This window comes from Echinops telfairi, unplaced genomic scaffold, assembly GCF_000313985.2.
Source record: "Echinops telfairi isolate 266 unplaced genomic scaffold, ASM31398v2 ScPeMD7_7424;HRSCAF=8462, whole genome shotgun sequence".
Taxonomy (NCBI): Eukaryota; Metazoa; Chordata; class Mammalia; order Afrosoricida; family Tenrecidae; genus Echinops; species Echinops telfairi.
The window spans coordinates 91764910-91791340 of NW_022111324.1; the positions used below are offsets into that span (position 1 = coordinate 91764910).

General features: G+C 35.5%; 1 protein-coding gene across 3 annotated transcripts in view; it reads left to right on the top strand.

The window, feature by feature from the left end:
- The window catches only part of ARID4B (AT-rich interaction domain 4B), a 173299-nt gene that overhangs the window by 48430 nt on the left and 98438 nt on the right, over positions 1–26431 (top strand). For all 3 annotated transcript variants that reach the window (XM_045297860.1, XM_045297862.1, XM_045297861.1), the window contains exons 5-6: positions 4388–4478; positions 9430–9509. In XM_045297860.1, coding sequence (XP_045153795.1) covers positions 4388–4478; positions 9430–9509 — 171 coding nt within the window. The remainder of the gene's footprint in view (positions 1–4387; positions 4479–9429; positions 9510–26431) is intronic.

Genomic DNA, 26431 nt, shown 5'->3' on the forward strand with positions numbered 1-26431 from the left:
CCCTACAGAAGAAATTGAAGATGATATAATTTGACAGAATTTTTTGACAGGTGAACTATAATTAAAGCATTTTGCCATGTTCTACAGAATATATATATATATATATATACTTTCCAAGCCTTAATTTTGGTTTGCTTCATAAGCATATGAGTATTTCTCTCCACTGCTTGACTGCCCTTTTAAATTAGCACAACCCCTCCTGGCATCAAAAAATGATCAATGTTAAAAAAAGATAGAAAAGGCTTTTTAGCTTTTAAGCCATCTTCTTCCATTGTACCACCACCATCCAGGCTTTCTGATAGTGGCAAGGGTGGTTTATTTTGTTTGTTTGGATTTTCTTACTTAATGAAAAAAAATTTTGTATTCGATTTGAACTTAGTTTTTGTTTTGACTTGGACAAGTATATTAAGTTTTGTTTCAAGATTACTAAAACATTTCTTTTGTGCTTGTGTATGGATCCTTCGTGGTGGGGGAGGTGAAGGTCTGAAGATTTTTAATTGCCTCCTAACATCTCTGTAACTTTATCTATCAACTGGTAGAAAAGTATCCAGATTTGGATTAAATGTTTTCTGGAGGAAATAAATGTCCAAAAATTGATGACTGTTTTATATAAACTAATTTTCACTAATAAAATTTTAGTTGAAAATAGTATCTAGACTACTTAATTATTAAGCACAAAATTATACTATCCATTTGTTGTAGTCATTTAATGGAAGTTTTAAGTTGGGGTTATGCTCCACCCTTTTGGGGATGATGTGGGCTTAATAGTCTGTTATATAAACAAATTTAGTTTTGTTACTCCTATAAACGTCATGGGAGTACCTGAATTTTGCAATCAGTTAAGTAATATTACAAGTTCAATTCCATCCAGAGCCATATTAGAAGAATAGACTTGGCAATTTAATTCTACAAAATTAACAGAAAATCCTATGGGAGTACACTTCTACTCTGATGCACAAAAGATCACCATGAATTGCTATTGACTTGCTGGCATCTATGGTTTTGTAGAGTGTGATTGGGTTGATTATAAAGTTTATAAAACTGTAAGTATCAATATTTTCTTAATCATATGGAAATATTTAAAATAATTATACATTCTACTTTTAAAGAGACTTAAAAGCTTCTTATTTATCTCATCCTATAACCTTCTTTCAAGGAGCGTGGCAGTATGGGTCAAGGGTAGTCATTTCTATAGACTTCTTATCAAAGTGATATCTGAGGGCTCCTAGGGGTTCTTTTAAGGGAGTTCATAAGGTCAAATCTATTTTTACAATTGGGGTAATATTAAGATTTGTCATTTTCATTGATGGTGCAAAATCAGCAATGGGTAAAACTCTTGGCCCTTTAACATAAATCAAGTGAGTAATAATTTTTCTTCACTATCATTTTTCCACTTAAACTCTCCACCTCCTCCCCCAAAGTTATTTTTACTTAATGTCATTGATGAAACAGTAAAGATTATTAATTTTACTGAGTTTACCAAAACCAGACCCATTACCATGGAGTCAATTTTGACGCATAGTGACCCTACTAGTATTTCTTACCTTGGAAATCTTTACAGGATCAGAGAGCCTCATTGTTCTCTCATGGAGTAGCTATTGAGATGGAACCATTGACTTGTGGTTAGCAACCCAGTGTTCCTCAACAGTGCCATATTTTAATATTTTATGTGATGAAATGGTACCTATAAAGCACTTCTGTGTTTGACCTGTGAGTCCAAGTATATGCTTTTCTAATAGAACATCATTTTTACTTGAGATACTGGCCATTCAGAATGGTTTTTTGGCAGACATATTCTTGAAAATGGACCAAATATTTCTGTCACCTAAAGGAAAACTACAGTTTATATTGTTAATGATAAAATTTGACCTTTCAAATAAAATAATTTTGTAACCTTGTATAATGAAAGCTTGATGAGAATACTATGAGCCTAAAATTTTTATATTGTATAATGAGATGTGTCACTATGTAGACTCTACATAATTCAGTGAATCAGTGTTTTGTACGTGACAAATGTTACATAATTATTGATGGATACAAACATAAGATACATTGGTGGATTTTAATATAATAGTATTAAATACTACAATAATAGTATGAACAATTCATTGATGTCATTTTAGTGTCTATATTGGAAGTAGTCATAAGAAACTACCACTTAAAAAAAAAAAGACAGACACTACCTCTTAATGAATGTTGACATAAAACCAAGGAAGAATAACCATATTTTATTAAACAAAAAGGCTACTGAAATACTCATTTTTCAACTACCTATTTCTGTGAGGCCAGATTTTTTTTGCCAGATTCTTTTGATATGAAGTATATAAAGAAAATTTGTGGAAAATTCCATTGTCTTTTAATTGCATTTTTCCATGAACTTCTGAAGCACTTAGTGTTTAATTAAACCAACAAATCACAACAGGTTTGATATAGAAGTAGATTTGAGAATCCCTCTGTCTTTTATTATGTCGGATATTAAAAGTTGTTTGTAAAAATATTTTTTTTAAAACCCTACCGTTCTTCCCACTATTATTTTTACTTTGGGAATTGTTCTACTAAAATATAGTAGTTTGTTCTCATATGTGATGGTGTAAAATGTATTAATAATTTTTTAATACTTTAAATATCAATAGATGTACCTCATTCCCCCCTCACAAGTTTTATTGGCATATAGTTCACATATCATACAATTCAATCATTCAATCATATCAAGAGTTGTACAGTTGTCTTAAAATAAGTAAAACAGATTAAAAACCTCAACCGAAAAGCAAGCAAAAACTATCAAAAACCAGAAGTACATCTGCAACAATCCACTTTCCAATGCACTCTGCATGTTAACAGGGCTATTCACATCCCTGGTCCAAGGGGATACCCTAAGGGCTTAATTCATATTTCTTCTTCTCTTTTTAAAAATTAACTGAAACAGCTTTAAACTGGTTCTAAAGGAAAATCAAATGATAAGTTAGTAAATTTTGACCTAACTACACCTTGCCATAATTGACTTTACAATGTTCTCTGCTAACAAGGCTGTTCACATCCCTCCACTGTGATCAGAGAGGATTCACTGATGGCTAAATCTATGAATTTCGGACTTTCCCTGTCATCCACAGCTTTCTACATATTAACAATTTAATCTCTGATGTCACTTATATTATTTACAATCCTTGGATCACATAGGCTGGTGTGCTGCTTTCATGTGGATGTAGTTGTCTCTTAATTCACTCTTTAGGTTTTTCAATTTTTGGTCCTGTGACTAAAAAGCTTGAAAGTTGTGCTTTGTCCAAATCATCAGACTACACGCTTTCGTGATTTTGTAAAAGTGTGAGCATATTTTAAAAAAATTTTTTATATTTTAAAATATATGATTATTTTAAAAGTCATTTATAATTAATGGTTATGTTCATTGTAACTAAAAGTTTATAATAAAAAGTAAATAGAAATTCTAACCTTTTCTTGCATCTTAATAGTGAGTTGCATTGTCCTTAACCTGGAGTACAGGCAGAGGTACTCTGGGGTCACACAGCCTAATAAATAGGGCTTTGATGCCCAAACCCAAGTTATTATATGAATTTATTTTCTAAAACATGCATTTGACATGTATTTTTATAATGGTGGTTACTGGTGGAAGGATACACATTTGATTTTCTTTGATGTGAACAGGTTCATGTTTATTCTTTCTAATGTTTACAAGCATACATTATTAGTTCACAGTTAAAGTTATGCTTTCAGTATTTTTTAGAATACCTTTTTGTTCCTTTAAAGGGAAAGAACCCAGCTTTCTTAATTCTTTCAGTCAAATTTAGTTTTAAACACCAAAAAGGAAACTTAAAAAAAAACCCACCAAAAACAACACTAAGTTTATTGATGGTTAAGTGTATAAGCTGGAATTAACATGAACAAATGGGAACATTAAATAGTGTGGAATGAAAATTTAGGGTATCTGATTTTGTTTATAAGAAAGTATGGAATGACTGAGCACATTGGTTTTGCCCTACATATTTTAGTGCTAATTGAGTATTAAGAATTTCTGTGTCTTCAATAAAAAATATATGCTGCTTTTTATCTTTTAGTAAGAAATCCTTAGCAGATGTGGATATATATATATAAATTATTTAAAATTTAAAATTAGCCTACCAGTTAGAGATTTATTTTTATTGATGATTTTTGTATTTAACCTTCTGTTCTTTTATTAGTAATCATTAATTTAAAAAAACCCGAATCTTAGGATTATGTGACCCCTCAAGGCAAAAATCTCCATTTACTGTAAATATATCTAAAGGGAAAAAAAACACGTTGCGTTCTTTTATTCTTTTTTTTTTAATTGTTTTTTGTGTGTGTGTTCTTTTATTCTTAAAAGAGTTTTTCTAACTTTTGAAAAATACTTTAGGTAGGTGCTATTGTGGAAGTGAAGAATCTTGATGGTGTATATCAAGAAGCTGTCATCAACAAATTAACAGATGCAAGCTGGTATACTGTAGGTAAGGGAAGAAATTTCTCATAAGGTTTGTTTTCAATGACAAATTTAACTGATCTTAAAATAATATAAATAAAATAAAATTTCCTTGCTTCATTTCTTCCCCAATGTTACAGAGATTACCTAATTTATGTTTATTTCTTACCAAATCGTTTAAAAATTTATTTCATAAGTATATAATATGAATTTAAGTAATTTAATATAGATACTATACAATTGCATTTCTAGTATCTTTCACTTAAAATATTTATCATAGAGAAATTGTAGTGAACTGTAGTTCACAGTATTTGATTTTATGTATATGTCATCTATTTTTACTTATTGATGTTGCCAGTCTTCTCTCTTTTTTTAGCACAGATAATGCTGGACTGTTTATGTGCATTATCCTTATACCAAAACCAAACTCAACTGCCATTGAGTCAGTGCCGACTCATGGTGACCCGGGTATGGCAGGTTAGAACTGCCCTGTGAGTTTCTGAGACTGCTTATAGGAGTAGAAAGCATGATCGTTAGCCCGTTGAGCAGCAGATAGTTTAGAACTGGGAACCTTGCAGATTGTAGCCCAACATGTAACCACTGTGTTACCAGGGCTCCTTATTCCTACTACATATACTACTAAATACAGTACTAAGAAATGCATTGCTAGAAGGGAACTACAGTTTTTATAATATTTAATAAAAATTGCCTTTTAAAAAGGGTATGTACTTTTATTCCCATGAAAAATATTAAGTATACCTATTTTCCCAGTATTTGCCAAATTTTATGAGTTTTTAAATATTTTTTTATCAAACTACACAAATGAGTATCTTGGTTCTGTTTTAATATGCTCCATCCATTAGTGAGAGAATATCTTTTCACATGTTGTATGATAAGGAACATCATCTTATATGTATTTTTCTGTCATGAGCCATTCCTCCCATCTTCCTTCTTGGGGAAATTTATAGTTTTTCTTATTATTTGTAGGCTCTGAATAATTATATTCCGTATATAGTAACCCATGCTACTAATTTAAGTCACTGGCAGCACTTACTGCAGTGTTCCCTCTCTGGGAAGATCTCTTCCCAGCCATCTCAGACCCAACCTCTTTCATGACCACAGTCTGCAGACAGACACGCAGGCTGTATCCAGTCAGTGGTGGCCTTTTCTAGGTCCCCAGCTCATGAGCAGCTTGAGCCTTTGCAGCTCAAAATTACTGTGGGGTTAGAAGAGAAGACCGAAACATTAGCAATGGTATTTTTAAGAAATGCTTATGAGTTAAATGACAACCCAAAGTGAGCCAAATTGAACCTGAAACCTCCACTTTAGTAGAGAGCAGGTGTGTGGCAAGAAGTCTTGATTGACCAAACCCAAAGGGCAGACAGAGAAGTCTCTGGGATCGTGAATGCAGTTGGGAGTAGAGCCACAGAGGTGGCCATGCAAGGGAATTTGTTAAGCATTGTACTCCAATCACAAAAGCTGACGTTATTTACCTTTGCAATAACTGGACTCATAACAGTAACGAACAAGTCAAGCTGGCACAATAAACTATCTCAGTATATCTTTGACTATACAGATTTTTTTTTAGATTGGATAAATGAATGATCTGAAAACAAATTTCTTTAATCCTTCATTTTTGCATAATAGTGATTTTCACATAATGACCTGTCTTTGGAATCCAACTATTTTGATAAGTGAGGATTATGTCTAGTCAATTTTCATGTAGTCCTCTTTTCCTTTTTAGTTTTAGTTTTGAATCTTGTTTAAGAAAGCTTCCTTCTATTAGTATTACAAATCTATTCTCTAATAAGATTTTTTACGTAATTTTTTAAAAATATAAGGAACTTTTATTCTACCATCCGTGTTTTTTCTATTCTTTTTGAAAATTTTGTTATAGTTTGGTGAAAGCTTACAGAGAAAATTCATTTCCCACTTACCAATCCATACCCACTTTGATTCGTGATGTTACTTGTGATCTCTGCATTGTGATTGCACTCTCCCCATTTCCTTTGTGTTTACCATTCTCATGCGTCCTTCTTTTCCTATCCTTTCTTGCCTTTTAAACTTTAGCCCTGGGAAAATGCTACACTTTGATTTCATATGGTTTCACTGTGATTTCTTTGTGTTATTATTCACCTTATAAGCCTGTCTATTTGGCTGAAAGTTGAGTCATGGGGGTGAGTTCTCTTCCAAGCCTGAAGGGTATCTTTGGGCCATAGTTTCAGTGGTTCCACAGTCTTTTTTTTTTTTTTAAAGCCTGGGTATGTTTATTCAAAATTTTGACAAAAATATTTCCCAAAGTAACATAAATGTAAACACTTAAAAAGCTCTGGTGTTAAACTTCAAGAAAAATTTGTGTTCAGTCTGAAGTTCCTGTAAAAACAAGTTGATCCAGTTCTACAAATTGTAAATACAAGTCCCCTAATTGTATTTATTTCTATTTCCTGATACAGGGTACCAACTTAGGTTTCCTTTTTTGGCAGTATTTTCAATCATTTTTGGATGGTTTACATCTTTTAAGTTCTAAAATTTGTACTCATCCTGATATCATTAGAATGAAAAATAAGAATTTTCCTTGCAGAATTTCAATTAATATAGAAAGAATTGATAGCAAATCACCATTACAACACCACAGTAATTATCAAAATCACAGTAATTATCTACCCTTGGATACTAAAGTGAGTGCAAAAAATTTTAACAAATAAAAATTTGCATAGTCCTAAAATATCTCACTCCCAAATATGTAATAGTTACAATGGGAACGTAAGTATTTATAGTAGAGAATCCTAGTAGACGCCTCCTTAGCATATAAGGGGGAACTCGGTAAAGGCTATGCAGGAATTCTGTATTTTTTCTTTTTTAAATCATTGTATTGGGGGCTCTTACAGTTCTTATGACAATCCATATATCAGTGGTATTAAGCACATACATGTTACCATCATCATTTTCAAAACATTTTCTTTCTACTTGAGCCCTTGGTATTATTCTCTTTTGTCCCTTCCCCTACCCTCCTACCCTTGTGGAATTCTGTACTATTTTTGTAACTCTTCTATAGTCTACATTATATTCAAATTTTTAAATAATCTTTTAAACATACAGATACATAGATATATATGCCTATCTTTGCCTTTTTGTGTATGTATTTATACACAGACAAATTAAGTGTGTATGCACCAGTTTATTCACCCATTGATGGGTACTTGAGTTCTTTCATATTTTTCTTTTGTGCGTATTTCAGCAATGAACATGGTGTGCATATATCTTGCATTTATTTTGGATATGAGTAAGTAAAAAAGTATTGATACCTTGGTTCCAGTTAATGCATAAACAAATGTATTACAAAGAAAACCTGTTTCTGCAATCAACGGATGGCTGCAGACAACTTCTCACAGTCATACACTTAATCTATTTCAAGCATATTTCACGTATACTTTTTGTTTCATGGGAAAAATGATTTTGAGGTTAGGGCTAATAACAATTTTTTAACAAAACTCAAGTAATCATCTTGCCAAATAATTGAAGCTTTGCAACAACATAAAACAATAACTGTTGCCCCATATAAAACAATAACTTTTAAGATGGATAAAGCATTTTAAGGAAGATTAGGGAGACCTCAGAAATGAGCCACGAGTGGGAAGACTGCCAACCTCAATGAATGAAGAAGTGGTCTAATGTCCAGAAAGTGCTAAAAAGGAAACGGTAGAATTAACATCATTGTGATATTTCTTAAAGTTGGGACCTCACATTACTTTGCATTTTCATTGCAAAGTGAATATCTTGTCCTTAACGAGCTTTCAGCAGGAAGGGTGTCAAACAATTCATGAAGATCAGCACACTTGAAGAGCTGACTTTTCCATCAGTGTTTTAAACAAGATTAGGCCAAGAAAGGACACATTTATGAGTCATGGAGATAAGTTTTGAATTTACCAATATATGCCAGAAAGCAAAAATCCAATCAAAACAATAGTTTCTAAAGAGATCTTCTGGGCCAGTTAAATTCAGGGCAGAGAGTTCAGCCCAAAAGATTTTGGTTACTGTTTGGGGGGGAATTCAAAGGGATAATTGTGATTGCTTTTCTCAAGGAAACAGGATGGTCATGGGGGCTTACTAGGAAGACCTTTGAAGCAAATTGAAAGCTGCTTTGGTAAGAAAAAGGCCAGGAAAGTTGTATCATTTTTTTTTTTAATCACGATGTTCTATAAGAATTTCACAGGAATTCACCATCCGCAGTAGAGCACCAATATTGATCCTTCAGACTTCTTTTTGTTCCCCAAACTCAACATTGAAAGGGAATGATATAAACCTTAAAAGAATTAACTGCTGCTGTTTTGAGATGGTGTAATTCAAGACTAAAGAGTTCTTTGGGGGAATGGTTATTGAGATGGAAACACTCCTTCAGATGGATGATGTGTCAACAAAAAATAACTTGTTTGATACTTTTGGTTAAAAACTGTCTCTGATATTGGAGTGTAATACATTTTTATGTTCATAGTGTACTTGTAGGTTATCAGTTCCTTAGATATATCTGTCAATATCTAAAAGCAGGAAAACTTGTGTTTCCTTTATCATGTTGGGAATAGTTCATTAGTATTTAAATTATTTCCTTTGAAATGGTTACTTATTTTATTGTGTGTTCCTGTTTCAAGGACAATGAAAGTAAATTTAGAAATTTTTTTCTTGATAGAAACAATATTCTGGTTCTTTATATTTGAAGTGGTTCCTTAGAACATGTAAAATGTTAACTGAATTTATAATATTTTTAACAAAAGCTTTATATGTACTCAGGAAATTACCGTATACCATATACTCGAGTATAAGTCAACCCGAATATCAGCCGAGACACCTTATTTTACCACAAAAACTGCATAAAATGCTAAGAAACTCGGCTTATACATGAGTATATATGGTAAATTTTAATGTGTCATCTTAGTAATATTTGAAAATTTTTTCAGTAGCTTCCATTTTTACCCCTCTCATAGTTTTTGATGATGGAGATGAGAAGACGCTTAGACGGTCTTCCCTGTGCCTGAAAGGAGAGAGACATTTTGCTGAAAGTGAAGTAAGTAATCATTTATAAAATCATTGTGTCTGAACCTTGTAGCATTTTTCCCTCAGATAAGTAAATTGATAATCAGTAAAATTCATTAAAATGTTATCCCAGTATAATTTGATCAAATCTTATCTAATCTAAGCCTCATTAAGGCTTTATGCTTAATGTGTTTTAGCACTATTTCACCAAGAAAATATATTGGGTTAGTTTTGTTGCTCTTTTTTTTTTTTTTTAAATCATTTTATTGGGGCTCTTAAAGCACTTAAAACAATCCATACATCAATTGTATCCAGCATATTTGTACATATGTTGTCATTATTTTCTAAACATTTACTTTCTTTTGAGCCCTTAGTATCAGTCCCTCTTCTCTCCCACATGACCCCTTGATAAACTATAAATTATTATTATTTTCATATCTTAGAGCAACTGCTGTCTCCCTTCCCCCACAGTTTCTGTTTGTCCCCCTGGTTGTGGGGTGTGGTTATTGTGTCAATCATTGCGATCAATTGGTTTCCCTTCCTTCCCTCCTCTCTCTACCTTCCCTTTACTCTTCTGGTATCGTTACTCCTATTCCTGTTCCTGGATTCCGTGTGTTGTGAGCTCTTACCTCTTTATCTGTACCTATGCACATGCTCCAGTCTAGCTCGCAGTGAAAAGCAGGGCTGGGGTCATGATAGTGCTAGGTCAAGAAGCCTCAAAGAACCAGAACAGTATTGTGTTTTGTTGATGTTGTACTGGGCCCAGGTTGACTCATCCCTTCCTGGTGACCCTTCTGTGAGGGGATGCCCCATTGTCTATGCATGGGTATTGGGTCTCTGCTCTGACCCCCTTTGTTGTCAACAATATGGTTTTTGTCATTTGTTTTTGGATCTTCTGATGTGTGTTAACTGAACTCAGTCAACACCTCATGATCACACAGGCTGATATGCTTCTTCCATGTGGCCATGTGGGTTTATTGCTTCTCTGCTAGATGACTGCTTGTTTAACTTCAAGCCTTTACCACCCCAGGCGCTATATCTTTTGTTATTGTAATCATTTTATTGGGGGCTCATACAACTCTTATCACAATCCATATCTCCATCCATTGTGTCAAGTACATTTGTACATTTGTTGCCCTCATCATTCTCAAAACATTTGCTTTGAGAATGTTGGTATCATCTCATTTTTCTCCTCGCTCCCCGGTCCCCCCTCCTTTATGAACCCTTGATAATTCACAAATTATTATTTTGCCATATCTTACATTGTCCGGTGTCTCCCTTCACCCACTTTTCTGTTGTCCATCCCCCCCAGAGAGGAGGTTATATGTAGATCCTTGTAATCGGTTCCCCCTTTCTACCTCACCTTCCCTCCACCCTTCCAGTATATCCTCTCTCAACACTGGTCCTGAAGGGGTCATCTGCACTGGATTCCCTGTTTCCAGTTCCTATCTGTACCAGTGTGCATCCTCTGATCTAGCCAAATTTGTAAGGTAGAATTGGGATCATGATTGTGGGGGGATGGAAGCATTCAAGAACTAGAGGAAAATTGTATGTTTCATCGTTGCTATGCTGCACCCTCACTTGCTCATCTCCTCCCTGCAACGCTCCTGTAAGGGGATGTCCAGTTGCCTACAGATGGGCTTTGGGTTCCCAATCTGCACACTCCTTCATTCACAATGATAAGATTTTTTGTTCTTTGATGCTTGATCCCTTCAACACCTTGTGATCACTCGGACTAGTGTGCTTCTTCCATGTGGGCTTTGTTGCTTCTGAGTTAGATGGCTGCTTGTTTGTCTTCAAGCCTTAAAGACCCCAGATACTCCATCTTTTGATAGCCAGGCACCATCAGCTTTCTTTACCACATTTGCTTATGCACTCATTTTGTTTTCAGAGATTTCTCCAGGAGGGTGAACATCACAAAATTGCAAGTGTCTTTTACATAGACAATTTAGATTTTAAGTAATTATAGAAAAAAGATGTCTGGTATCTAGTCCATTTGAATCATGTTATAAAGGATCTGTGGCTACTACATGCAATCCTTAACTAATAATTATAATAGCTTACAGCATTGTAGTCTTCCTCAAAGCAGCCTTGCCTTGGCTACCCTTTCTGAAATAGTCCCTTCATTTACTTAAAATTTTATATGTATAAACACACACATTTTCAATGTGAATAGGGTGAAAGTTTATAGAGTAGATTATAGTCTTACAATGGTCAATTCATACACATTCTAATTCAGTTCATCCATGGCAATTTCCTCAATGTATCGTTGCTTATCTCATTTGATCCCTGTGTTTTCTGCTTCCATACTTTTCATTATTCTTCATCATCTTATGTTGACTTACTTTTCTTCATAACACTAATTATTCTCTGGTATCAAAATATGTGTGTGTACTTAAATTTTTATTATTTGCCTTACTTACTAGAATGTATATATAACAAGGACAGGGAATTCATTCACAACTAATTACTAGAATAGTGCCTGGCACAGAGTAGACTCTGAATAAATAATTGGATAAGTAAATGAAATATATATACTTGCCAAGGACTTTGCTATGCGATTTACATACATCATCTCACAACTTTATTATTAACCCCAGTTACAGAGATGTAAACTACTGGTCAGGGCTAAATCTCAAACCAAAAGTGTCTAGCACCAAAACTCTTATTAAAAGATGTTGAAAAAAAAAAAAAAGATGTTGTTAATCTACAAAGAATTGAGAGATCACAAAGTTGTGTTAATCAGTACTTAGCATTTCAGAATTTTAAAAATTAACTATATTTTAAGTGTTATATTCTCTAGCTCAATCTATAAAAATTAATGCGTAATGTTTCTAAATTGATTTTTCATTTTAAATCTTTTTATTGGGAGCTCTTACTGATATTGTAGCAATCCATAATTAAATTAGATCAAGCATAATTGTAGAAACTGATTTTTTTTCTAATCACCGTTTAGAACAGTATCATTTGGAATCTTTTGATGTTATTTATTAACCTATTAGGTATTATATTGATTTGAAGGTATTTTTCATACCTTAATGATTTAATTTTTATTTATCCTGATTCTATCATGTCCCTGTAGTTTTACATGATACCTATATATTTCCTGATAGTGGCTCATAATTTATTTCCTTGGTTCTTCCTCCTCCCTCTTCCTTTTTATTCAACAAAATTTTACTTATTTGGGAACTACAAAAAGTTTGCTTAAATCCATTTTCATTTTATTGTATTTTTCCCATGAACGTTTCAAAGCCTCATTTTTTTAAGGTAACTAGAAATGCTTGCTCTTTGATATGTCTGTCTGTGAGCTTTTCCACCAAAATAGTCTCGTTAGCTTTGATCCTTTTGCAATTCCTTTGTGTAATGTTATGCTATTTGTTACTTTCCATTTTTTGTTAGAAAATTTTAACATTTCTAGAGCACCAACCATATTTATTATGTGCTTCCATATGTTGTTTTCTTTTTTATTTCTTTTTTTCCAATCATTTTATTGGGGGCTCTTAAAGCTCTTATCACAGTCCATATATATACATCCATTGTGTCAAGCACTTCTGTACATATATTGCCTTCATCATTTTCAAAACATTTGTCTATTTGAGCCCTTGTGTATCAGCTCCTCATTTTTCCCCTCCTTTCTCCCCCCTCCGTCATAAACCCTTGATCATTTATAATTTTTTTTTCATGTCTTACCCTGACTGCTGTCTCCCTTCAGCCTTCTGCTTTGTTTTCTACACAAAGCTTTTCAGTAAATGGTTGTTGACTTAGATTTGAAATTTTGAAATAGGAAACTCCTACATCTTTGGGACAAGTGTAGTAAATTTGACTCTTTGCACTGTTGAAATAACAATTTTCTAAACATAATTCTTAGAATAACATCTGTTACTTGACTAGAATATGTGTCTATTATATAATCAGTTAATGAGTATGGGTCTTGGAGGTGCATGATTGTTTATGTTACATAAAAACATGGATTTTATTTATTACATTTGAAGAAATATTTAAAATATTGAATTTGTTTTTATTGGATTTTAAGTTGGAAAGGCTTAGAAGTTAACTATAGTGTAAATGCAGAAATAATATGAGTAAATAATTTAAATATGGATCAGGTTTACTCTGTGTTTCCAGGAATAGGTACACTTTTATTTATGTGTTGCTGGTTGTCGAATCAATTACAACTCATAAGCCATGTACAACAGAACAAAATAACTCTCTAGTCATGAGCCTTCCTCAAAATTGTCATTTAACTTGGACCCATCATTAAAGCCTTTGTGTCAATCCATCTCCTTGAAATTGTTCCTATTTTCATTGTCCTTTTCTTTACCAAATATGATATCCTTTTCCAAGGACTGTACTCCTGTTAACATGACCAAGGGAAGAGAGATGAAGTCTTATCAGCATTGCTTCTAAGGAGTATTCTTACTGTACTAATTTTATGACAGATTTGTCTGTTCTTCTGGCTCTTTGAATATTCTTCACCAACACCGTAATTCAAATGCATTAATTTTTCTGTTGTTTTCCTTATCTATGGTATAGCTTGTATTTAATGTTAGGCAATTCTGAATATCATGACTTGGGTGAGGTACGCTGCAAAGTCACATCTTTGATCTGCCCAATGCAATATAGTGTTTGATTTCTTGGACTGTTGCTTCTATGAGCATTGATTATGGATTCAAGTAGAAGGAAATTCTTGACCATTTAATTATTTTTTCATTTTATTATGACATTACTCATTGGACCAGTTGTGAGGGTTTTCGTTTTTGTTTTATATTGAGATGTAATAAGATCTTTGATTTTTTTTTTTTTCTTTCAGTAAGGGCTTCATGTCTTCTTCACTTTGACCAGCAAGGCTGCATTATCTGCCTATCCAGCTTGCTAATGAATCTTACTCCAATCCTGGTGCCACATTACTCTTCATATACTTCAGCTTCTGAAATTATTTAAGCAAAGGTTCTAAAATTGACAGTGAGGAATATGTAGTATTCTTGGTAGTGTTTGATGAGTTGAGATGTATCCGAGAGGAATTACAGAGAGGTGACTGATGGGTAAATACATGGGCTCTACTTAACTCTTAACTCAGTACAAGAACAGTTTGGTCTAATAATGTGGCACTGTTTGATACTCACCTTCCTCACATGATCACTGGAGACAAATGAGTGCATGAGCAAATGTGGTGAAGAAAGCTAATGGTGCCTGGCTATTTAAAGATATAACATCTGGTTTCTTATAGACTTGAAGTTAAACAAGCGGCCATCTAACAGGGAAGCAACAAAACCCACATGGATAAAGCACACCAGCCTGTGTGATCATGAGGTTTTGATGGGAATAGGTATCAAAAGTTCAAAAACAAGCAATCAAATTGACATGAATTAGCGTGAACAACGTGGAGACCCAAAACTCACCTGTTAGATTATTGTGCAGCTCTTCACAGAAGGGCCACACAGAAGGTACATAGCTATCCTCTAGTTCTTTAATATTTCCTTCCCTTACTATCGTGGGTTTTGTTTCAACTCATTAATCTTGTTAGACCTGTGTATGTTCATTTGAATAATTAAGATTGTTCAATCCATAAAAGCCAAGATACATAACCCTTCAGAAATAGTAACTGGAGAAATGATTCCCTGAGGGTATGAAAAGAGAACGAGGTAGGGAAGGGCCGGAAGCAGGAGCTGATTGCAATGATGAGTGTATAACCCCACTTGAGGGGAGCAAATAACAGAATTGCAGGTGAATGGATGTATTGGATGGTATAATATGTACTATAATAATAAAGGTCCTGAGGGGTAAAGTGGGGGTGGGAGGGGAAGAAGGGGAACTGGTATCAAAGACTTTAAGAAGAAAGGAAATGTTTTGAACCTAATGGTGGTAGTAATTGTACAATTAAGCTTGATTTAATTGAAGTAGAGACATATATCTGTTAGAGCTCCCAATAAAATGATTTTTTTTAAAGACACAAGTTATTTGTTAATTATGGAGATTGATTTAAGTGTGTTAAAAGGATACAATCCTGACATTCACCTTTCCTGATTTTAAACCATGCAGTATTCCTTTTTTTCTTACCATATGACTGTTTCTTCTTCCATGTACAGGTGCTATGTGAACACATGATGTTTCTAGAATTTCCATTTTTAAAAATATTGTACATAGTTTATTATGTTCTGGACAGTTGATTGCCTTTGCATAGTCAATAAAATACAAGGGAACATTTTTCTGGTATTCTTTGCTCTGAGGCAAGATTCATCTCACATCAGCAATGATATTCTTCCTTCCTTGTCCTCATCTGAATTTGCTTGGATTTTTGGCAGCCCCCTGTACAGTGATACGTCGAATTTTGAATGGCTCCAAATGAAAACGTTTCACTATTTAAACAGCAAAGTTGAAAAATAATCTCAGTGTTTTCAATTTTGTTAACATTGGCTCTGTGTATTCTTCTTTTGATGCTTCCTGTATCATTAACTTTTGCTCATAGACAGTTTCAATATTGTAACTCAGGGCTTGGATCTTTTCTAGAGTTCTTTCTTTTAGTTTAAAGTATGCAGAACGTGTTCTTTCGTTTTGGTTTCCTAACTCTAGGTCATTGCACATTTCATTATAATATTTTATGCTTTCTTCTTGAGTTGTCTTTTGAAATTTTCTAGGTAGCTCTTTTTCTCTCTCATTTTATTCCATGTGCCTTAGTTCCTATTCAGTTAATGGCAGGTGTCAGATCTCTTCTGACATTCACGTTGATGGTTTCTTTTCTTTTTAATGACCTTTTGCATTCTTCATGTGGGAAGGTCTTGGTGTCATCCCAAATCTCATCAAGTTTTCTGTCATTGGTGTTTAATGTTCCAGATCTTTTCTTGAGATCTTCTCGAATTCAGTTGGGATATCCTCAAGGCCATATTTTGACTCTCATGGACTTTTTTCATTTTCTTCAGTGTCTCCTTAATTTACACATGAGCAATTGATGGTCTGTTCTACAATTAGCCTCTTGCCTGGTTTTACCTGTTGATGTTGATCTCGTCCTTTTACTTTTCCCAAAGATGTATTCAGTTTGATATCTGTGTATTTCATCAGGAGAAGTCCACATGTTAAGTTAGAAAAAGGAATTTCTGATGAATAATTGTTAGTCTTTCAGAATTCTATCATGTAATCTACTGTTCCTTCCACTTTGTTTCCAACTTTTAGATTCTAGTTGCCTATAGTTATTAAGTTCTAACTAAAGATTTGGTAGAATTCATCAAGTTTTTCATCATTAGCTTTGGTGGTAGGTGCATAAATTTGAATAGTAGTTTTATGGATTGGATTTCCCTGAATTCACTTAGATGTAATCATACCATATCATATCATTGTATAGATAGCCTTATACTTCAAGATAGATCTTGAAATGTTCTTTTTGCCAAAGAATGTAACACCGTTAATTTTTATTGTTTTATTTCCAGCATAGTAAACCATGTGATTTTTGTTCAAAATGGCCACTACTGGCCCATTTTAGCTCACTAATGCCTAAAATGTTGATTTTATGCATTCCATTTAATATTTCTCAACTTCCTATTTTCCTAGATTCAAATTTCATTTATTCCAAGTTCCAATTGTTTCTCGATATTTGCAGTTCCTTCTCATTTGAGTTATACTACTTCAGCATATAAGGCTGTATTCCCACCGTCTTTACTGTCTCCTTGTCATAATAGTTGATACCACTTTGAGAAGGCAGCTCCTCCACTCATATTTGTGTACCTTCTGACCAGAGACACTCATCTTCTGGCACCAACTCTGACAATGTTCTGCTTCTCTTCACGATGTTTTCAGTGTTCAACAATGTTTTGATTCTATCTAATGGCTTCCAGTGACTAATTCCTCAGAAATAGACAGCCTATGCCTTCTTTGTAGTCTTTTCTTAATCTCAGTGCTCTGCTGAGTGCCGTCCCTTCTGGCATTTGAGTACTGTCCCTTCTGACACTTCTTTCAGCATCATAACAACACACAAGCCTCCACAGTAAGACAAAATAACAGACATTGGTGGATCAGAAACTTCTATACACATACACAGTGGAATATTTTATATTCCTATGTGCATGGATCAGTCCATAGTCTGATCTTTTTTTTTTTTTTTTTAACATTTTATTAGGGGCTCATACAACTGTTATCCCAATCCATACACACATCAATTGTGTAAAGCGCATTTGTACATCGTTTCTCAAAACATTTTCTCACCATTTAAACCCCCGACATTAGGTCCTCATTTTTCCCCTCCCCCGCTCCCCCCTCCCGCATGAGCCCTTGATAGTTTATAAATGGGTATTTTGTCATATCTTGCCCTGTCCGACGTCTCCCTTCATCCACTTTTTGGTTGTCTGTCCCCCAGGGAGGAGGTCACAAATAGTTCCATGTAATCGGTTCCCTCTTTCCTACCCATTCTCCCTTTACCCTCCCTGTTTTGCCACTCACACCACTGGTCCTATAGGGCTCATCCGTCCTGGATTCCCTGTATAGTCTGATCTTTTTTATGAATTTTAGTTTTGTTCTATACTTTGTTCCATTCTTTCTAGGATTTTGTGTGCTCCCAGTCAAAGCTGTCAATAGTGGTATGGAAGACCTCAGCTAGTTCTTTTTTAAAATTTTTTTAAAATTATGTGTCTGGTTTACATTTTAGACTATCAACTCTGTATTCAACCGTTTAATCCACTCATCAATTTCCAATCTTGTGTTCTGTTCCCAACCCTCCCATCTTGATGTCTTTTCTCCTTAAAAAAAAATCATTTTATTGGGGCCTCTTATAGCTCTTACCACAATTCATACATCCATCCATTGTCTCAAGCAAACTTGTCCATATGATGCCATCATCATTTTCAAAACTTTTTCTACTTGAGTCCTTGGTATCAGCTCATATCAACCCGCCCTCCCTCATGAACCCTTGATAATTTATTAATTTTTTTTTTTCATGTCCTTCACCGATTGCTGTCTCCCTTTTCTTCCTTTTTGAGCTTCTTTTCACTCCTGTTAATACTTGTCAACCTTCTAGTCTGTTGTTTTATCTTTCCACCTTTGACTTCTCTCCCTTGGGAGCCTCAGAATCTGCCTGAAAACTGAAAATTTAAAGTTGAGCAACATTCTACATGATGGTTTTTGAAATTGTTGTCCCCAGATTAGCTGCAGACGTGGAAAAGTTAATGAAGCATTTCTTAGAAAAATTGTAGCAAGAGGTGAAACATGGGTTTACCAGTATCATTCTAAAGACAAAGCACAATCAAAGCAATAACACCCTGGAGTTCGAAGTGGTTCAGTCAGAGTAAAAGCACACGAGTCAAGAACAAAGATCATGGTAAACAGTTGTCTGGGGGTGCACAGGCACTTTGTTCATTGATTTTCCAAAGAACGGTAGCATCTATTTTATGAGAGTGTTTGGGAGCCTTCGTAGTGTTTACACATTTGGCTGCAATCCTGTGTCAGTAAATCAAAATCATGAGCCACTTCGAGGAAGAAAGATTCTCCCCTGTCTTGTAGGGTCACCTTGATGGCAGTGATTTTGTTTTGTTGTTGGGGGAATGGGAAGTTAACTAAAACTTTAGCAGAAAAACAGGAGAAATTCCTTCCCCAATCACAACAAAGCTCCCGCTCATTCCTCTCATCAAACAAGAACAATTTTTTTTAATTTCCCATAGGAAATCATTAGGTTTCCCCTTACAGTTCTGATTTGACTCCTTTTGAATTCACTTAGTTTCCTAAATAAATGTTAATAGGATACTTGTTTTTCTTCAGTTCCTGATGTAAAAAAGACTACTTTGACAATGTTAAATTCCCCGATTACCCTCAGTACTTTAGAGATGGTTCAAGAAATAAGTGTATTTTTAAATTATATCTTTTTCATTTTGTAATGAAATTTTTTAACTTCCCTCGGATTTAAAACGTTTAAGGAAGCACATAACATTTTCCACAGACCCACCAACAGTGTATGAGAATTACATCCTCACCAGTATTTTTTGTTTTCTGTTTTGTTTTTAACTTTTATTGCTGCGGTGAGATGATATTGCATTGCTAATTTAATTTGCAGCTCTCTAATTGATAAGCAATCATGATTAATAGAGAAAAGATTGGTGGTCAAGGATTTCATCTTGCTTGAATCTGCAATCAATGTTCATTGAAGCAGCAGTAAAGAATTCAAGCGACATAGTGCATTGGCCAATTCTCTTGCACAAGGCCTTTTTCAAAAGATGTTCCTTTGAGAGGACTAAGGTGTGGCCCACCCAAGCCAAGGTATTTTCAGTCACCTCATATGCATGTGAAAGTTGGACAATGAATCAGGAAGGCCAAAGAAGAATCAATCAGTGCATTTGAGTTATGGTGTTGGTGAAGGATTTGAAAGTGCCATTGACTGCTTGAAGAACAAACAAATCTATCTTGGAAAAAGTATAACTTATAAGCAAAGATGGTGAGATTTCATTTTACCTCATTTAGACTTATCAGGAGAGCCCAGTCCCTGGAAAAGGGACTTGGTAAGGGAAAGGTCAACAAAAAAGGGAAGGCTCTCAAGGAAATGTATTGTCACAGTGACTATAACAATAAGGATAATGTGGTATAAGATATGGCAATGTTTCCTTCTGTTGTACATAGAGTCTCTGATTCAGAACTGACTAAACAGCATCTTAACAGCATAATGGGCATCTTCATCTTATGTGCATTGGACATGCTATCAGGAGGGATCAGAATGTTTGGCAAAGCAAAGGGTCAGCAAAAAAGAGGAAGACCCTCAATGGTTTGGATTGACATAGTGACTCTAATAGTAGGCTCAGTCAAAGCAAAGAATGTTGGGCTGGCACAGGATGCAGCTTTATTTTATTGTGCTGGACATCACCTCGATATGAGTTAGAATGGACTTAATCTTACCTAACAAGAACATGACCCAGTGGTTAATGATCTCAAATATTTCTTAATGTGTTTGTAGGCTTCCTTTATGTCATTTCTATAGTAACCTTTTGTTTTTTTCTGCCCATTTTTTATTAGATTGTTTTTGAAGTGTTGGTATTTTCTGTCAGTTTTAGAGGATTACGCCCTTGTCAGATATGTCATTGACAATTTTCCCCTGTTCTGTAGGGCTTTTTGTGTTATCATGTTTTCTTTTAACTCTCAAAGAGAAGTCAATTTATGTGCATGTTTATTTTTGAGGAGGTGCCAGTCATATTAATCTTATGTTTGTGCATTTGATTTGCGTTTTAATCAATTAAAGTCTAATTTTTTTCTTTCATGTGTGTAAATTTGTTTAAAATTTTGTTTTTTTATCTACCTTGAGCATCATTTTGTATAGGTTTGAGATACAGATTTTATTTTTCTGCAAAGGTATATTCAGTTTTCCCAACACCATTTGTAAGGTAAACTGTACCTCTTTAATGGATTTCACCCTTTCTTCAAAGCTTATCTTTTCACATGTGTATGAGTCTACTCAGTTCTCAATTCAGTTATAGTGGTCTATGTGTCTCTCATACCATTACCATGTTGCTTTGACTGCTGTGGCTGAGGAGTAGGTTTTGGAATCTGGAAACATGAGGCCTCTTATTTCTTCTGCTCTAGTAGTGCTTTTTTTTTTTTTTTTTAAGAAGACTATCATTTAACCTTTTCTGGCTAGAGGCTTTTACCTATGTGGTAATTGGACACTTGTTTTTCATTATCTTTAGTACATTTAGAGACATTATATATATTTATAGGATTGCTTCTCCCTTACACATTTGAGTGCATTGTTGTTTTCAGCAAAAATCTCAACTTTTAAGGTAAGTTCTTTTTAAAATCTTAGCTTCTAGTTTTTATTGGAATGTTTATTCTTTAAGCCTTTACTGATACTCTTTTATGTAGCATCTTGGTTTATAGCTGGGAGAATTTTTTAGCTTAAAACATCTTACCCATACCCTGACAGTTATCTCGAGATTTTTAGTTCCTCTGAAATTCATGAAATAACCTGTGACAGCAAAGATTATTTAGGTATTTAAAACCAGGAATAGCAAATATGGAAAATGAAGGAATAGTAGGAATATTAATATTGATAGTCAGATATAATCAATTGATATATTACAGCATTTTGAGTTTGATGCTTTTATTTTTTAGACTTTTTCTTTTTAGGTGTCTCACATGAAAACAGTTTTTAATATCACTTTATCCATATGTCATACATTTCAATAACTCATTCATATCAAGAAGAGTTGTATAATTATTGCCACTTTCAATTTTAGAACATTTCTTCTTTCTTGAACTCATTGTTATTTATGTAATTTTTCCTAATTGTGGCAAAAATGTATACACCACAAAAAAATCACAACTTCTACATGTATAATTCAATGTCATGTTGTACAATCATTATTGAGATCTTTTTCCAAATGACTAACAATATTAACATAAACTGAATACTTCTGAAGCAACAACTTTTTCTCCTCCATCCATGCTAACTGTTGGATCTTTTTTTTTTTTAATTATTTTTGTTGGGAGACTGCCTCCGGAAGATTAAACAAAATTTCCTGCAAAAAAAAGAAAGAAAGAAAGGGAAAAAAAGAAAAGACCTTCTGGCCTATACCAAGTGAGACTAACCTGAGCCTAGAGCAAATTCAGGTTGGGTCAGGAGGTCAGCTGTCCAAGTATCCTATTGTCCCATGATTTGATCCACCACAATCAAGTTTACAATAATCTTTAATAGTAAAGCTGTTGTCCATGACTAGAGATTATCTTCGAGAGGCTTAATTTGGCTAAATACTCTGCAGATGGATTTTGGGCTCCCACTGTTCCTCATAGCCTTCTACAAATTGGGAGAGAGGGACCAGACTTCAACCTGCTGTGCCAAGATGTGAATGCAACATACCAGCATGAAGCAGGGAAACAATGGAGGTCTGAGGGGCAGTCCCCAATCCCAACTATGTGGACAGCTTCTCCTGTCTCTAAAAGAATTCACTTCAGAGGACAGCACTGAAGCTACAGCTCAGGGCGAGGTATAGGTCTGATCAGAGCACATAGACCAAACGGAGAGGGAAGGAGACAAAGTGGAACACATCCTGGCCCACCAAGCCCCAAAGATGATATTCCTGCTCAGAGCAGCCAATATACAGAGAGGACCATAAGGCCAGCCCCACCACGAGACACAACATCCCTCACTGACCCATAGCGCTACAAGCGACAGCACTGGAGGCACAGTGCAGAAAATGGGCCCGATCTGACCCCATGATACCAGGGTGAAACGTTAAGGGCATGCAACAGAGCAGCAAGGGGAGCAAAGCAATGAAGTCCCCAGGGAATACCAAAAATAGACTTTGGGACCAGGGCGTAGCACCCAAGGAGTCTCGACAGGAAAACACTCTTAAAGGTCAACAAACAGAGTTTGAACTATTTATAGGCTTTTCTTTTTTTAGTCCTTGGTGGTGGTTCTTTTGTTTTGCTCAGGCTTGTTTTTGTGTGTATTACTGTCTCTGCATGTCTATCTAGATAAGAAAGGCGGGGTGAACAATCCAGAGGAGAAAACTAGACTGACGGCTCTGGGGGACATGGGAGAGGGGCAGGCAGGGGAAACAAAGTGGGTGTCAATAAACCCAGGGACAAGGGAACAACAGGTGATCGAAAATCAATGGCAAGGGAGGCGTAGGATGCCTGGTAAGGCTTGATCAAGGGTAAAGTAACCAAGAGGAATTACTGAAACACGAATGAAGGCCTGACAATAGTGGGACAAGAGGAAAGTAAAAGGAAATAGAGGAAAGAACTAGGAGACAAAGGGCATTTATAGAGGTCTAAATACAAGCAGGTACATATGTAAATATATTTATATATAACAATAGGGAAATAGATCTATAATATTTATAGGTTTAGTATTAAGGCATCAAGTATTCCCTCAATGCAAGAACACTTTGTTCTAATAACCTGGCATTCCATGATGCTCACCTAACCTACACGATTGCCAAAGACAAAATGGGGTGCATAAGCAAATGTGGTGAAGAACGCTGATGGTGCCCAGCTATCAAAGAATATAGCATCTGGAGTCTTAAAAGCTTGAAGACAAACAAGCAGCCATCTAGCTGAGAAGCAGCAAAGCCCTCGTGGAAGAAGCACACCAGTCTGTCTGATCATGAGGTGTCGATAGGATTAGGTATCAGGCATCAAAGACCCAAAACAAAAAATCATATAATCGTGAATGAGGAGGAGTGTGGAGTGGAGACAAAACCCATCTATAGACAATTGGACATCTCCTTATAGAAGGGTCACAAGGAAGAGACGAGCCAGTCAGGGTGCAGTGTAGCATTGATGAAACATACAACCTTCCTCTAGTTCTTTAATGCATTTTACCTAATCCCCTTTTGCATTTTTAAGCTTACCTCAACAGGTTCATGTTGTACTTGTCTTTTTGAGCTTTGCTTACTTCGCTTAGCATGATTTCCTCCAGTTCTTCCCATGTGGCGATGTGCTTCATGCATTCATCACTGCTTTTCAGGGATTCATAGTACTCCATTTTATGTATGAACCACAGTTTTTTAATCCATTCATCCCTTGAGGGAAATTTGGGTTGTTTCAAACTCCTTGCAATTGTGAACTGTGCTGCGATGACCAGACGTCTGGCCATGGTTTGTTTCTTGCCTCTGCTGGGTATATATCCAAGAGCAGGATTTCTGGGTCATGTGGTAGCTCAATTTCCATCTGTTTTAGATATCGCTAAGTCACTTTACATAGGGGCTGTACATACATTCAGGTCTACCATCAGTGGACGAGAGTTCTTATCTCACCACAGCCCCTCCACGTTATTTTCTGATATTTTGAATTGGGTTGTCTTTGAGGGTGGTAGGTGGTATCTCCTAGTTGTTTTAATTTTTATTTCTCTTATGTCTAATGATCGGGAACATTTTCTCATTTTTATTCGCCATTCATATTTCAGCCCTTGTGAAACTTCTGTTCATGTCTTGTGCCCACCTCCTCAGTGGGCAATTCGTTTTTTTCTTTTTGGAAGCTAGCAGAGTACTGTAGATTTTAGTAATAAGACCTTTGTCCAGTGTGTCATTGCTAAAGATATTTTCCCAGTCTTTAGGCTTTCTCTTTTATTACTCTCAGTGAATTCTTTTCAGGTGTACACAGGTGTTTTATCTTCAGTTTATCCCACTTTTCAATTTTTGCCTCATCTGTATTTGTGTCCTTCTCTATTTCCGATAGCCTGTTTGGTTCCCTGCACCTAAGTTCTCAGGTTTGTCCCAATTCCCTCATTGATGGCCCTAATAGTTTGGGGTTTTACCTCAAGGTCTGTGACCTACCTTGAGTTTATTCTTGTGCATGGAGTGAGGTTTGGGTCTGGCTTCATTTACTGGCAAGTAAATATCTATTTTTCCAGCACCACTTGTTGAAGAGGGCATCCTCTTCCTATTTGATATTTTTTGGTCTCTTATCAAAGATCAGTTGTATGGTGGTGATTTTATTTCTGGGTTTTTGAGCACTTTTCCATTGGTCTGAGTATCTGTCATTATACCAATACCCACTCTGTTTTGACCACTGTGGCTGTAAAATAGGTGCAAAAGCCAGGTCAAGCAAGCCCTCCCATTCATTCTGATCGAGGAGTTCTCTGCTTATTCTGGGCTTCTTCCTTCTCCATATGAAGTTGGAAGTCAGTTTTGCCAGGTCTTTGAAGAAACATGATGGTATTTTAGCGGGATAACATTGAACTTACATAGTAACTTGGGCAGAACTATCTTTACTATATTGTGTCTCCTGATCCATGAGCATGGGATATTCTTCCATTTGTTGATGTCAATCTGGTTTCTTGTAATAGTGTTCTGTAGTATTCCTTGTACAATTATTTTGTTTTTTTAGTCAGGTATATCCCTAGATAAGTCAATTTGTGCTTGGCTATTGTGAAGTGTGCTACCTTTTTGATCTCTTCTGTGGTCTTGTCCAAAGTGTTTAGTGTTCCGATAGACTTCTGTTTGTTGATGTTGTATCCTGCCACTCTATCATAGTCCTCTACTGCTTCCAGTACTCCCCTTGTGGAGCTTTTGGGATTTTCCATATATAAAACCATATAATCTGTGAATAATGATATTTTCACTTCTTCGTTTCCCAGGAGAATACCTTTGATGTCTTTTCTTTGCCTTATGCTGTTAGCTAGGACCCCCCAGTAAGATGTTAATTAAGAGTGGGGACAATGGGCATCCTTGTCAGGTCCCCTTTTTCTGTAGGATTGTTTTACTCTTTTCTCATAATTGACTACCATGTTGGCTGTGGGTTTTTGATATATAGCTTGTATTATATTGAGGAATTTTCCTTCCATTCCTATCTTTTTTAGTGTCTTAAATAGGAATTGGTGATGGATCTTGTCGACTGGTGTGGTTCTTTGCTACCCCTAGTTGGTTGGCCAAATCTGTGAATTTGCTATTGGTTTTTGTTAGCTTGTCCCTTTACTCTTGTATTTCCCTTTGGTTTTTGGTCTTTATCTTTTCTATCATTTCATCCTTTTTATGTATTGATTCCCTCATATCCTGTATGACTCCAAATAGCATTCTGAAGATTTTTTTCATTGGCAGATCAATGTCTGCTTCGTGTATGCACATCATTAGGTTGACTTCTTTCGACATTGACTTTTGTTTCTCCTGTTTTGTAGTTGAGGTCGTTGGGGCTGTTTGCTGTTTGCATTGTGTTGTTTTAGAGAATCCCAGTGCCATTTTCCAACCATTCGAACAGCACTGGGCGCTCTGGTGCAAATGCTTCTCCGAACTTCCTGTAGCTAATTGCACTATGGAATTGGGTTACCAGTTTTTCCTCCTGTGGCTTCACTCTTTCCCTAATCAACCAGTATTCTTTTATTTGGAGGGCAAGTTAGTTGGTCTTCTCAGGGGATGCTGGTTGGATAGTTGTGGACCCACAATGATGTTGCTGCACTGGATGATTTCATGAGAACTTGTGGTGGTGTGGCCCCTGGCGGCTTGGGGTGCCACAGAGGGCGTGCCAGGGTGATTCCTGCAAGGGAGTGCTGCA